At 30.7% G+C, this 13,444-nt stretch overlaps 1 protein-coding gene across 13 annotated transcripts; it reads left to right on the top strand.

Annotated features, from left to right (window-relative positions):
- The first annotated feature begins 4,661 nt into the window (after nucleotides 1-4,661).
- LOC114307665 (pathogenesis-related thaumatin-like protein 3.5) lies at nucleotides 4,662-11,501 on the top strand. 13 transcript variants are annotated; one of them, XM_082881997.1, is made up of 7 exons: nucleotides 4,768-4,906; nucleotides 6,015-6,097; nucleotides 7,495-8,295; nucleotides 8,821-8,967; nucleotides 9,080-9,747; nucleotides 10,545-10,815; nucleotides 11,193-11,501. In XM_082881997.1, the coding sequence occupies exons 5-7, from the start codon at nucleotides 9,258-9,260 to the stop codon at nucleotides 11,368-11,370; spliced, it is 939 nt and encodes a 312-aa protein (XP_082738123.1). In that variant the 5' UTR covers nucleotides 4,768-4,906; nucleotides 6,015-6,097; nucleotides 7,495-8,295; nucleotides 8,821-8,967; nucleotides 9,080-9,257; the 3' UTR covers nucleotides 11,371-11,501. The 13 variants fall into 13 exon arrangements, 12 of the variants coding, with proteins under 12 accessions (XP_082738119.1, XP_082738126.1, XP_082738123.1 ...); XM_082882004.1 differs by having other exon boundaries at nucleotides 11,165-11,501; XM_082881999.1 differs by having other exon boundaries at nucleotides 4,848-5,841.
- The last annotated feature ends 1,943 nt before the right edge of the window (nucleotides 11,502-13,444 follow it).

Below are 13,444 nucleotides of genomic sequence, written 5' to 3'. Positions count from 1 at the left end.
CGATACATCAGCTGGAGATGATCATGGGATCTCCATAATATTTCCACTATTCAGGCATTTTCACTCCCGTTCTTCTTCTTCCCCTCCAATTAGCAGGCCTTACATGATGATGAGTTCATTGGGTACTCTAATTGGTGATTTTGGCATTTTGACGAATGGGTTACAAGATGGAAAGGCCAGAGATTCAACGACAGACTCTCTAGAGTCACTTGATTGCTTACTTTTAGCAACCAACAGCGACACCGATACATCAGTTGGAGATGATCATGGGATCTCCATGATATTTCCATTATTCAGGTATTTTCACTCCCTCTTCCTGTAATAAAATATAAAATAAAAATAAAATAATAAAATATTTATTTATATCCATATTTACATATCCATCACCCACAACTCCCACATCTATATTCATTCATATCCATGACCTATACCTCCTATAACTCCTACATGCACATTTCTGTATTCAGTTTATTTCATATTTTAGTCAAATTCAATCATTCTCTTTCATCTATCCATTTTTATTTTCTTTTATTTACCTATCGTTTCTTAGACTAACTCATCCTTTTCATTATTATATTTTGCAAGTTTGATGATCTGCGAAAATCATTATCTTCTCCATTATTACAATATCTAAGTTTGATGATCTGTAAAAAATTATTACAAGGTTGGTGTAATATGATTTCGTACTTTATATTTTTGTGTAAATATATATTTTTTCCTAATATTTTTCAATTCATCTACACATCTTTTCATCTTCTCCATTTTTATGCTCCTAATACTATTTCTTATTTTATATGCATTTTTTTCAATGTTTATTATTTGTGTGTACATATTTCTTTTTTCCAATATTTTTCAATTTATTTACACATCTTAATCATATTCGATTTGTTTTCTTTTTCCTAAATATTTTTCAGTTCATCCACACATCTTTTCATCTTCTCCATTTTTATACTCCTAATATTATTTCTTACGTTATATGCATTTTTTCAGTGTTTATTACTTTTGTGTGTATATATTTTTTTTCTCAATATTTTTTAGTTCATCTACACATCTTTTCATCTTCTCCATTATTACATTTTGCATAGTTTGGGCTTACTTGCTTTTTAATTTGTGATTTGCATTTGTTCTTCAATTTAATCAAATTTGATTTATTTCTTCTTCGACTTTTATAAATCCTTTTTTTTACATATCAAAAATAGTTCACCTAAATTCAAGAAAATTAGATGTCTATCACATAACTTAAATAAATTAAAATAAATCTCACTCTCAATTAAATAAATTAATAAAAAAATATAAACCTGCAAATATGTTTTCAATGTCTATCACGTTATTTTTCTTAAAAAAATTCACAAAGTCTAAACCCACAAAATATATATCTATATATAAATTACAAACATCCAATGTCTATCATATTATTTAAAAAAAAAAACTCACGAATATTTGTAAATTAAAAACATATATACAATTATAAATATCTAATGTCTATCATGTTATTTAAAAAAAAAAAAAAATCCACGAGTCTTATTTATACAATTTACGCATGCATATCCATCACTCACAATTCACTCAATCAGATATCTATCACGTAAAATTCAATACAAATCCACAAAAAACACTGCTTTGTGTTTATTTTGTAATTTAAAAAAAAAAACTTAAAGTAAATCTAAATAGAATCCTCTTTTTCCTTTGTGTCCCCCCTGTACAACAATAATTTGGTTATGTTATCTTTTTCTTATTTTAAAATCATTGTGTTATAATTTTTTTACAAAAAGTTACATTAGCTCCTCAATAGATGGATGTTGTATAGTAGATTTTTAATTTTTTTTTAATATATCTACAATAAACAATGATACTTATTGAGATTTTTTACTCTTTATCTTTTGTATTCCAGGTACCATCGAACTTGCTTATCTTATTCTTTATGTAATTGTATGTCAAATGTGTTAAATTCATTATGCAGATAAATATACAGTCTCCTCTAAATTTGCGTCATAGATATCGTTTGGCCATGTAAAATGCCATAAATGAATTTCAAACTGTACTACATAAAGAGGATTTACCAGTAGAAAATATTGATGATTGGAAAATCAAAATATGTTGGGCAATGCAAAAATTAGGGAAAAAAAATAAGTGAAAAATATTTGATGGAAACAATATTACCATTGAGCTAGAATAAAGTAAAGGGAACAAATTTTGAAAAATTTATATAAACACTTCTCATAAGGTAATATATCTTCTTCTCTTTTTTTTTTTTTTTTTTTAAGTTCATTTGTATGTAAAAAAATGATAGCATTTTTTTTTTCTTCTTCTTATTTTTTTAGCAGGCACTTTCTAGGGCATTTGGACATGATGAGCAATATTTATTGAGTTTTAATTTATCAAATATAGATAGATTTAATTTATGACATTCAGTTTATTATTAGTTTTTTTAGAATATATATGTTTTAAATATTCGGTTCATTGAGAAACATCTTATTTATTGTTAATTTCATCAATTAGAAATCAAATTTATTATTTCAAAAAAAATATATCAGTTGGATGATTATAATATTTTGTAAATATTTGTTTTGAAGTATTATTGTCTTTACTTATGAAATTTGAAAAGATGATCCATATGCATTATGATTATAATTTTATGATTTAAATTAGAATTTAATGCATTATTAAAAAATTTATACATTATTAAATCAATCCTGTGCATAGCACGGGTTTGCCACTAGTTAGAGATGTATTTGAAAGTGATGAAATGGAAAAATGAGACATTTCTCTTGATAGTACTTACCTGGGTGGTGGTGAAAATTTTGGTAAAAAGTTTTGCATTATTAACGAATTGAGCGTAACACTTGGGCTCCGTTTAGTTAGTTTTAAAATTATGAATTAAGTTTGGAGTTGTAATTTAAATGTAAAGTTGTGAATTGAGTTTTGAAAAGAAAAATTTGATTTGGTTATGAGTCTTGAAAACAGTATTGAAATTTTGAATTTAGAAAAGAATTTTGAATTTTGAAAAGAGTTTTAAATTGTATTTTGAGTTTTGAGTTTTTAAATTTTGAGTTGTGTTTTGAAATTTTTTATATTTATATTTTTTTAAATATTTAAAAATGTTTAAGTAAATTTTATTATTTTTATTTTAAGTATATAATTTTTATTTAAATATTTTAAAATATTTTTATTTTTTAATATTTTAAACTCAAAACACAAATCCACACTCAAATTATCACCAAACACATACCTTAAAACTCAATCCAAAGACTATTTTAAAAAATATAACTAAATATATAATTCAAAACTCAATTCAAAAATTATTTTCAAAACTCATAACCAAATTTTTTTCAAAATTCTATTAAAAAAATTTCAAAAAAAAAAATATATATTTTTTTGTCCTTTAAAATTATTATTTATTTTATTTTTTTTAAAAATATTTTGTTTATTTTTATTTTTGAAGAAAAATATTTTTTATTTTTTATTTTTTCAAATTTTTATTTTTTGTTATTTTTGTAAGTATTAGCTAAATAATTTGTTGATTTAGATACATATGGCGATCCATTTTTTTTTAAATTTAAAAAAAATTAAATATTTTAATAAAGTAAAAAAAATTAAACATATATTTATTGAATGAAATATAATATTTAAAATAAAAAATAAAAAATATTTAAAATAAAAATTATATATTTAAAATAAAAAATATATATTTAAAATATTTTTAAAAAATACAACACACAGATGTATAAAATATAGTGCATATTAAAAAAAAAAGTATTTAAAATATAAATATTTACCCTAAAAAAATAAAATTAAGAATTTTTTTTAAATATTTAAAAAATAATTAAATCCAATAAATTTCAAAAAACAACTCAAAATTCAAAATATAATTCAAAATTCTTTTCAAAATTCATAATCAAACAAATTTTTTTTGATTTTTTTTTAAAATGCTGTTTTGAAGAGAAAAAATTTGTTTGGTTATGAGTTTTGTAAATAGTTTATTTAAATAAGTATTTTTTTGACTTTTTACAAAAAAAAATGTGTAGAAAAATAAAGGTGATTTGACCAAAAAAAAGATAAAAATATAAAAAGTGTACTTATAGTATACCCCAAACAAAGGTAGAATGTGAGAGGAGAGATGATAGATAAAAAGTAATTTATTGATTGATTAATAATAATAAAATAAAAAAAGAGAAGAGAGGAGTTTTAAAAGTAATTTTAAGTTGTATTTAAAAAACATATTTAGTTAATATATTTCATCCAAATCATGATTTTAAAGCAAAATTGAGTTTTAAAAAGTAAACCAAACTGACTTTTAATTTTAATTTTTTAGAAAAATTTTAAATTGAGTTACGAATTTTAAAAATAATTTTTGAATTTAGTGGGATATATTTTTGAGTTTGGAAAAACAAAAAACGCATGCTTGAATTTGCCCATGACCGAAAAATGCTTGGGAGCACTAATTAGTGCTCCCACTAATTAGGTGGCAGTGGGTTCCGTCATTAATGATGTGATGTTTTGGTCTTGAAGTTGTATTTTTTTTTATTTTTTTTTACTTTTTTAATATATTAGTGCTATTAGTGGTGATATTTTTAATGGGATGAATCATTGTTGCCATGACCACACAATAATTGTCCTTGTGCACGTGACCATGAATGCACCTCTCCGCCTCTCACTCGCGCATTAACCTTCATCCAAGACAACGCGGCTCGCGTAAAACAATTTCAAATTAAAGACAGAAACAAAACCTAATCATTTCACCGAAATTTCACTCTTATTTCATCTACTGCTTGTTCAACGCGTCACGTGAATCGGATCACCTTCCCTTCTCTCTATAAATACCCAACTCTCTTGCTCCCATTTTTCTTGCTTTAGACTCGGAGGTGCGAGGAGAGAGAGAGTTTGGATCTTCTCTTCTTGTTTGCTGGTGAGTTTTTCTTGGGTCCCTTCTCTTCTCTCTTATATTGTTGTAATCTTTTTGTATATATCTGTCTATGTGTATGTATATACACATCATTTGGTTCTTCTCAAGCTCACTCTGTTCAGTTTTTGTCATGTATGTATGTGTTTACTTTATTTGTGTTTTTGTTGATTTTTTCCCAATTTGGTTTCTAGGGTTTTAGCTGTTGTCTCTTTGTCATGTTCTTTGACTTTTGAAAGACACTCAAATTGGAGATTTTGGTAGCTCTATGTTTGCTCCGTGTAGCACTTGTTTTGTGTGCTATACTGTTAGTTGGGAAAAACTGGTGATGCGTTTATATTGTTGGTCATTTATTGTTCTTTTATGGGGTTTTTATTTTTCTCTTCATATTTAGAAAATTATAAATGTCATTGAAAGATTATGTATAACAATCACAGTTTCCACGAAATTTTACCTGCAATTTTACCATGTAAGTGAAGTGTAGGGTTTAGATTTGAAGTTAGTTTGTTGTGGGCCATATTCATAATGAATCTTGTTCAAATTTTTAATTCCGGGTAAAATTTTGGGTAATTTTTCTGGGTATGTTGCACAACTAAGAAAGAAAACCATCATTGTGAATTTGTAATGAATGAGATTATTCCTGGGTATGTTCATGTAGAGGATTTTTTTTTTTTTTTTTGAAATTATTTACGCAGATCTAATATGTTGATCCCACTGTGAGACTATTAAGCCCATTTTTTGGCCCCATCGAATGGAGTAGTTGCATATACTTTCATTGGCCATGATTTTTATTTAGGTTGATCTCAGCTCCCCTTTTCTCACTCTGTCATTTACTTTTTTTCTCTTCTTTTGTGACATGATGAGAGAAACATAGATATGGTACTCTATTGGGCCTCATATGTTACACCTGAAGCTTTCAAATATAATGTAATCTCATTTAGGTATGTGAAGAAGCTGCATTATTGTTGCAGAATGCGCATAAAAAATTATCATCGTTGTTTAAGTAAAAAATAATAGTTTTTTAGGAACTATCGTCACTGTCATCATATTCCTTAGAGCCACAGGTCCCTTTGCATTGAACTTACATTTTCTCATATTGTGGTGGGCTCTGCAGAACATTTTTGGGGCAAGGCTTTTTGGATTGTGGAATCGTCATAAAGATCTGTTTAAGTTTGCTGATCTAAGGAAGAGATGGAGGTATTTGGCAAATCTATGGTATCCGTGCCTACAAATGTTATTTATTTGTCAAGTATTCTGGGCCAAGATGGTTCAAACCCTGTCCACAAGTGTGATGGGAAATGTGAAAATGAACATGTATGTGGAAACATGTTCCGCTGCAGACTAACAGGACTCACACATATCTGTGACAAAAACTGTAACCAGAGAATTCTCTACGATAACCATAGCTCCCTTTGCAGAGTGAGCAGGCAGGTTTTCCCTCTAACACCGGCTGAGCAACATGCAGTGAGAGGTGTCCGGAGAAAGATTGATGATGAGAGTTCTGCTTCTGATAGCTGTGCTTTTAAGCGCAGAAGGGATGCACAATTCCATCCCTCTCCTTTTGAGAGATCGTTCTCTGCTGTTAGTCCAATCTGCAGTCAAATTGGAGATGGCATGGACATGAGCTAGACTTTAATAATTTTAATAAACTATCTTCTTATTCCTATTTTCCTTTTTCGATCTTTTATTTTTCATGCGGCAAGAATGGATAACGGAACTTGATGCGGCAACATTAATGGAGGACGTGATGTGTCCTGTCCTGTCTGTCTGTCTGTAGGAGCAACTTATATTCTGAACTTGTTTAATGGATTGTATCTTCTAAACACGAGCTGGACTATTTATAGGATCTTTAACAATGCTTTATGTCTTCTAACTTTTTTTTTCGGGGTTCTCTATAAAGCTCGAGGTCTACTTTTGTGCTGTGCCAAAGCTTGAACTCTGACAAATACAGAGTTCTTTTGCAATACCTGACTCAATGTCTCCGTTTGATGACTTTCAATTCTTTGTGTGGGTGCCTTTGTATGAGCATGTTTCTAACGTGGTTGTATTTTGCACAATGCGTTAGTGATATGTTGCTTATTTTGTTGTTTAATTGTAATTTGTCATTTTCACCCCTTGAAGCAATTTGCTTTTTAGTGGCTTGCTTTATTTATCCGTCGACTGTGATCTCTGTAACCTTATCTTCAAGAGGATTATTGTTACTTGGATATTGGGAAATTTTTTAAGGTTCGCTTATGCTCTACAGGTTTTCCAGTACAAATGAAGCACAATTTTGGTTTGTATCTGGTAGAAAATTTATCTTAAGTTACCATTGATTTACTTTTCCAACTATTTTTCAGGTTGAAGAGGAACGATCCAGTTTCTTTCCTATTTTACGTTTTATTTTTTTCTTTTGTTTGTTTCTGCTTCTACCATGCTGATTTTGATATATGGTTTCCTGAAGCTAATGTTATTTTTGCAGGGTTGAAGCATGTGCCATTCAGGAGAGTTGAAAATAGCTTGTTGCTTTCATGATTGAATCATTCTATTTTTTAAGTTAATTAAACTAAAAAGTGGCACATTTCTAATGTCATTTTTTTTTATTGTTTGCGCAGGGATGGAAATTCTGCTTTTTGCTTGCTATGGGGAACAGTGGTGCACTGAAGGACACTGATGAAATGTGGAAACGCAATTGCTGTGAAACCATTCACATCACGGTGTAGGCCAGACCTCCTAAATCTTTGTCTTCCTCAGTTACTAGTCCTTGGTTGTATCCACAAGCCAATTCATGTCATGGATTCTCATCAATCCAATTCCAGTTCCAGCTCTACTTTATACATCTTCGACCCTCTCGTAAAACTAGAAGCTGCCTACTACAACGAAGGCTATAGCGAGGGCTAAAATGACAGCTTATCATCTGGGAAAGATGAGGGATGCCAAGAGGGTCTCAAGAAAGGCTTGGAAGTAGGCAAGGAACTAGGGTTTTTTAGAGGCTGTACTGATGTATGGAACTTCACAATCCAAATCAACCCGACTTGTTTTTCGTGGAGGGTTCAGAAAAGCATCAAACAGATGGATGAAATGGTTAAGAACTACCCAATGTGGGAGGAGCCCACTGCCCAGTACTTTATTTTAAGGCTCTTTGAGGGCAAAGTTTAGGGCTATTTGTGCCATATTGAAGGTGAAGTTGGAGCATAATGGGTACCCAGAGGCTTCAAATGTCGAGGATATTGAGTTTTGACATGTTTCGAGTTTTATTATTGTGAAATTTTGCTGCGATATGCGATGCGAACCAAACAGGACATTGCACATTGCGAGCTCCTGCTTTGGACAGAGTAATTGGACAAAGATTCTGATTTGCATCTTCAAGCAGAATGACAAAGAGGCTCCAAACTTAATGAATCTACTGTATTTAGGTACTTGCTAGCCTCAATTTCTCAACTACAGTAGCGGCAATCTTCCAGCTTGTATCTGTCACACACAGTGAAATAGAATTAGACTCTTTTGGAATTTTGGTTTATTTTGTTATTTAATATAATTGCATTTTTTGAAGAAAGGAATACAGGCCTTGCTTTGAGGCCTTCCAAAGTAGAGTTTTTCCATAGCCAAAAAAAAAAAGAAATTATAGTGTGGATTATTCATGTACTCTGAATGAATTTATGTGTTTGGATCTTGAATTTGAATTTGTGAATGAATTTATGAATGGAAAAGAAAAGAGAAGGGATTTGTTAAAACAAATTTAGCCTACTGTTGTGTTTAGATTTTGATTTTGTTAATGAATTTGTGTTTGGATCTTGAATTTGTGGATGAATTTATGGTGGGCAAAAAAGAAAAGAGATGGGATTTGTGAAACAAATTTAGCCTATATTTATTTATGTCTCTTTTTCTTTCTTTATTTATTTATTTTTTGTAACCCAACCTATATCTTGTACATTACACAGACATGATTGACTTCCAAAGAATCCAAACTATCTTATTGATATGCTGGTGTGGACCTTCTGAGTCGCTTTCATTGTGTTTTGTGTTGAAGTTGTTCCTTCATCAACATGATGGCCCAAGCAATTGGTAAAGAAAGGAATTGCTTCACAGTGAGTACCATCCAAGACAACAAAAACAAAAAGACATACTAAACCCAAAAGTGGGATCTTGCGGCTGATCAATTTGACAAAGCAACTCTAACCCTTTTTTTTTCCTATGCAGATTCTTACCTGTAAATACAATATATAGCAGTGACTCTTTCCTGTAACTGATTATCAACCTTGGTTTTAAATAATAGTATTTGATCCGTTCATATCAAACAGTATTGGTCAAAATATTGATAAATATTGATATTGCAATTTCAAAGGGCATTGGAATTTGGAACCATAACCCACCCAAGATGTTCACTGTAACATCACCATGGATGTTCTTGATGTTCTTTCTTGTCAAATCATTCCCAACCAACTCATTTGCCTCCACATTCACTCTCACCAACAATTGCCCACAAACAATCTGGCCTGGAACACTCGCTGGTTCAGGGACACTGCAACTTTCAACAACAGGGTTCAAATTGGACTCTGGCCAAAGTGTCAAAATTCCGGCATTTCCAGGGTGGTCAGGTCGGATATGGGCAAGGACAGGGTGCAAATTTGATGAGTCAGGGGTGGGTACGTGCCAAACAGGGGATTGCGGTGGGAGGCTGGAGTGTGATGGCGTTGGAGCCGCACCACCTGCGTCTCTCTTTGAGATCACGATGGGCACCAACGCCGATGAGAAAGACTTCTACGATGTCAGCATTGTAGATGGTTATAATCTTCCTCTCATTGCTGCCCCACAAGAGGTGTTTGGAGTATGCAATGCCACCGGATGTGTTTCAGACCTCAACACAGGTAATTGATGATTTTTTATATTTTATTTTTCGTAAAAAAGTAGTATCTAGTGATTCGAGCGTGAAAATCCTGCCTAGGCATGACAATAGGAGCTTTTATATACTGGAAGTTGGACGAACGTGGCCTAGATGGGCTTGAAAACATAGGATTCGTTGGGGTTATATGCAAGTGCTCGCTAAATAGAGGCCAACTCAACATCTGATCCCAATCCCATGGTTAGATTGGCCTAAATGGGCCGGAAAACATAGGATTTGTTGGGGATTTATGCAAGTGCTCCCTAAATAGAGGCTAAGTCAATGTCTGATCTCAATCCCATGGTTAGATTAATTATTCAATCTCCTTGGAACACTATGTTGATGGTGTGCCTGTCCAATAGCAAGGGTATAACCTTGCATGACCACACACACACACACACACACACACACAAAATCACAAAACATTGTTTAGGCACAACTATGTAGTGTTAAGAGAAGACTGAATAATTTCTGCTACCAAGATTATAGTGGCAAGGAGGAACGCCTCAGGCTTAATGGGCATGAATCTTACGCTTCCAACAACTACGTATAGACTTTCGACCTCCTGTCCTCCAAACCACCCGACCACCATCCTCAAATGTGTTACAAATTGTGAAACACTAAAATAGGATCGGTGGGACACATAAATAGAGATGAATAAAAAATATAAGTTGTAAATCACATACTACAATGCAATATAGGGTTACATTTGCAGTCACTATGATTCATGGTTGTCTTGTTGATGATGCTTAAGTAGTACTGTTGAAAATAAAAAATTTGCAGGTTGCCCAAAAGAGCTTCAGGTGGTCGATGGGGACAATGGTGGAGTGGGAGTGGTTGGATGCAAGAGTGCATGTGAGGCATTTGGGCTAGACCAATATTGCTGCAGTGGGGAGTTTGCTAACCCAACTACTTGCAGACCCTCTTCTTATTCCACCATTTTCAAGACTGCTTGTCCGAGAGCTTATAGCTATGCATTTGATGATGGTACCAGCACTTTCACTTGCAAGGCTTCCGATTATGCCATCATCTTTTGCCCCAATCTCGCTTCTGGGTACGTAAATCTTTAGTTTTTTTAAAAAATATTTGAAATTTGAACCTATCTTACAAATTTAAACTTGGTGGGGTGCACTACAATGAATTTGATCCACTAATAATATTATAATAACCACATTTATGCATTACCATATGATATGTTTTTACTGTGTGGGTGAAAGACAGTGGTGTGCCTTGTTAAACCAATGTAATAGTAAATACAATTTGATACATAAATATTATCATCATAACATTATTGTTTATCCACACATTTCAAATTCTAAGTGAGTATTTTTTTTTTGAGTTAATTACTACTTCGAAAGTCATTATCAACCATTGCACCTAAATTTTTTTTTCCTTTCTAATAGGGAAAACTTTAACTTGGCATGAATGCAGGAAGAAGAGATCAAATAGTGCAATACCAATACCAGCTCCACCAATGGTCCAATTTCAACACACTATTAATAGAGAGATCTCAGACATGGTTTCTTCCTCAAACATTCTTTGGCCCATTCCATTAATGTCAATAATCATTATAATACTCCTCTCCGTGAATTTGTTCTTACAAAAATAATGTTATATAAACAAAATTTGTATATAAATATTTGATATGTCACGTTTATATTTATACTCATTTGTAAGTTAAAATGTCTATCATGATTCGTAATTATAAGAATACTATTATCACATTATTCTGGTCTTAAATTCTATTTGTATATCATTTTCATCAACTAAAATATGTATTTTCTCAGTGCATTGTTTCAAGATTCCTTTCTTTAATGCAGTAACAAAAAGCAAAAAAAAAAAAAAAAAAAAACAAAAATTTGAATTTTTTAATTTTGTTTCCAACAATAAGAATCTCACTCTCTTGACAATTGACGATTATAGAATAACATTAAAAACTTGTAAATCATCCATGTTAGATTTACCCACGTGAGAAACGTAGATCTTATTATCTTTTAAATAGATTAATAAATGATATGCAACAATGTAGTTGGTCGGTTAATGTGGTGGGTGTTTGGAAAGTTGCTATTTTAGTAGGTTATTTTAGTTTTTGCCTATTTTAGTAGGCTAAGTTTTTTGTGTTTGGAAAGATGATTGAATTTTTTTGTAGTTAGATATGATGTTTGTGAGAGAAAAAATAAAATAATTATAGATTTAATGTGATATTTTATTTTATTAACTATTTTAACTTATTTTATCTTTTTTTGTAAATTTTAACTGAAAAAATAAAAAAAATAAAATCTAACCTGCCAAACACTCCATGGTCAGTCCCTTCTGATCTACTTTTTACGGGCGCTTTTTCCCCTTTTAAGCCTAAAGGGGGAGATAGGGGATTGGGTTTTTGATATTGGGCCTAAACTTCGGGCCTATTCCAGTCAACCTAACTTTACGATTTTTACTTTCCTATAGTTTCAGATACCTTAACAAATTTGTTGAGGTAGTTCATTGGTTATTTAATAATTATTTTTGACTTTTTTTTTTAGGTACTATTCATTGAAAGAATAGATAGTAAAAGATTTTTTTATAATAAAATAGAGTTAGAATAGAAGTCTAATGGATAGTGTATTTAAAGAGATAGCTACATAAAAAATATAAAAAAAATTTAAATTATAATTTAACAAAAAATTTGTTGAGTCTTATTTTGGTGTATAAAGGATGCCAATTATCCAGCCAATTTTATGCCTAATCAAAGGCAGACCCAAGTCCCTTATAGCTTAGAAATCTTCTTGACATAGTCGAAGAATCAATCTTTTTATTTATTTATTGGCCAAAGGTGTCTGAGCATAGTTGCCTTGTTCTAGTCTATTCTTTAATACTGTATTTGGTTGAGAGATTTATGAACAAATTTAAAAAGGAAAAAGGAAAAAGTGTGTGAAATTAAATGAAATATACTAGGTATATTTTATTCACAATTCATATAATTTTTTCTTTTTCCTTTTTAAATCTCTCCTCAAATCCTCTAACCAAATACAACGTAAGCGTTTTAAATCCCAAAACCCATTCCATTTTTGGAGCAAATACATCCCCATTGCACATTCCATCCTTCCTTGTTACAACAAATGAGGATACCATGGAAAACTGATTGGAATCTATTAAAGGCATCTTTAACAATTTTTTTAAAAGAAGGCGGTTGATTATTATAACTAGTCTCATTTTATTTAATTTGTTCTAACAAATTAGTTAATACAATAATTATTTTAATATTAAGATAGACTCTTTAAATAATTTGTATGAATGAATTGGTTAAATAGAGAGTAATGTTAAAATATATGAAATAAAAAAAAAAGCTAGATAAACATAGTGTACTTTTTTCTTTTTCTTTTTTTAAAAATATTTTAGTTAGTGAAAAATAAAAAAATAGTTTTGAAGTTTCTCCTGGCTCAATTTGTAGGAAGTGGATTTGAATAGAATTTCTAAATCCACTTTGTGTAGCACCTTTAAAACAGACTTCCTCAACTCGTAACTATTGAAGGAATGACTTTCGATAATTGTATCAAACATAAAAACAAAAAAGTTTTTCAAAAGAATTTTTATACTCAGGAAGGATTTTAAAAAGTGGCTCCAAACGAAACCTATATATTTTCAAGCCATAATTGGTATCTTATTAAAAAGGCATAGTAGAAATTCCAAGAAAAATTACTATT

The sequence above is a fragment of the Camellia sinensis genome, chromosome 8, assembly GCF_055761805.1.
Source record: "Camellia sinensis isolate YWXY chromosome 8, ASM5576180v1, whole genome shotgun sequence".
NCBI classification, from domain to species: Eukaryota; Viridiplantae; Streptophyta; class Magnoliopsida; order Ericales; family Theaceae; genus Camellia; species Camellia sinensis.
The sequence above is the reverse complement of the archived record's forward strand: the minus strand, read 5'-3'. Positions and strand labels throughout refer to the sequence as shown.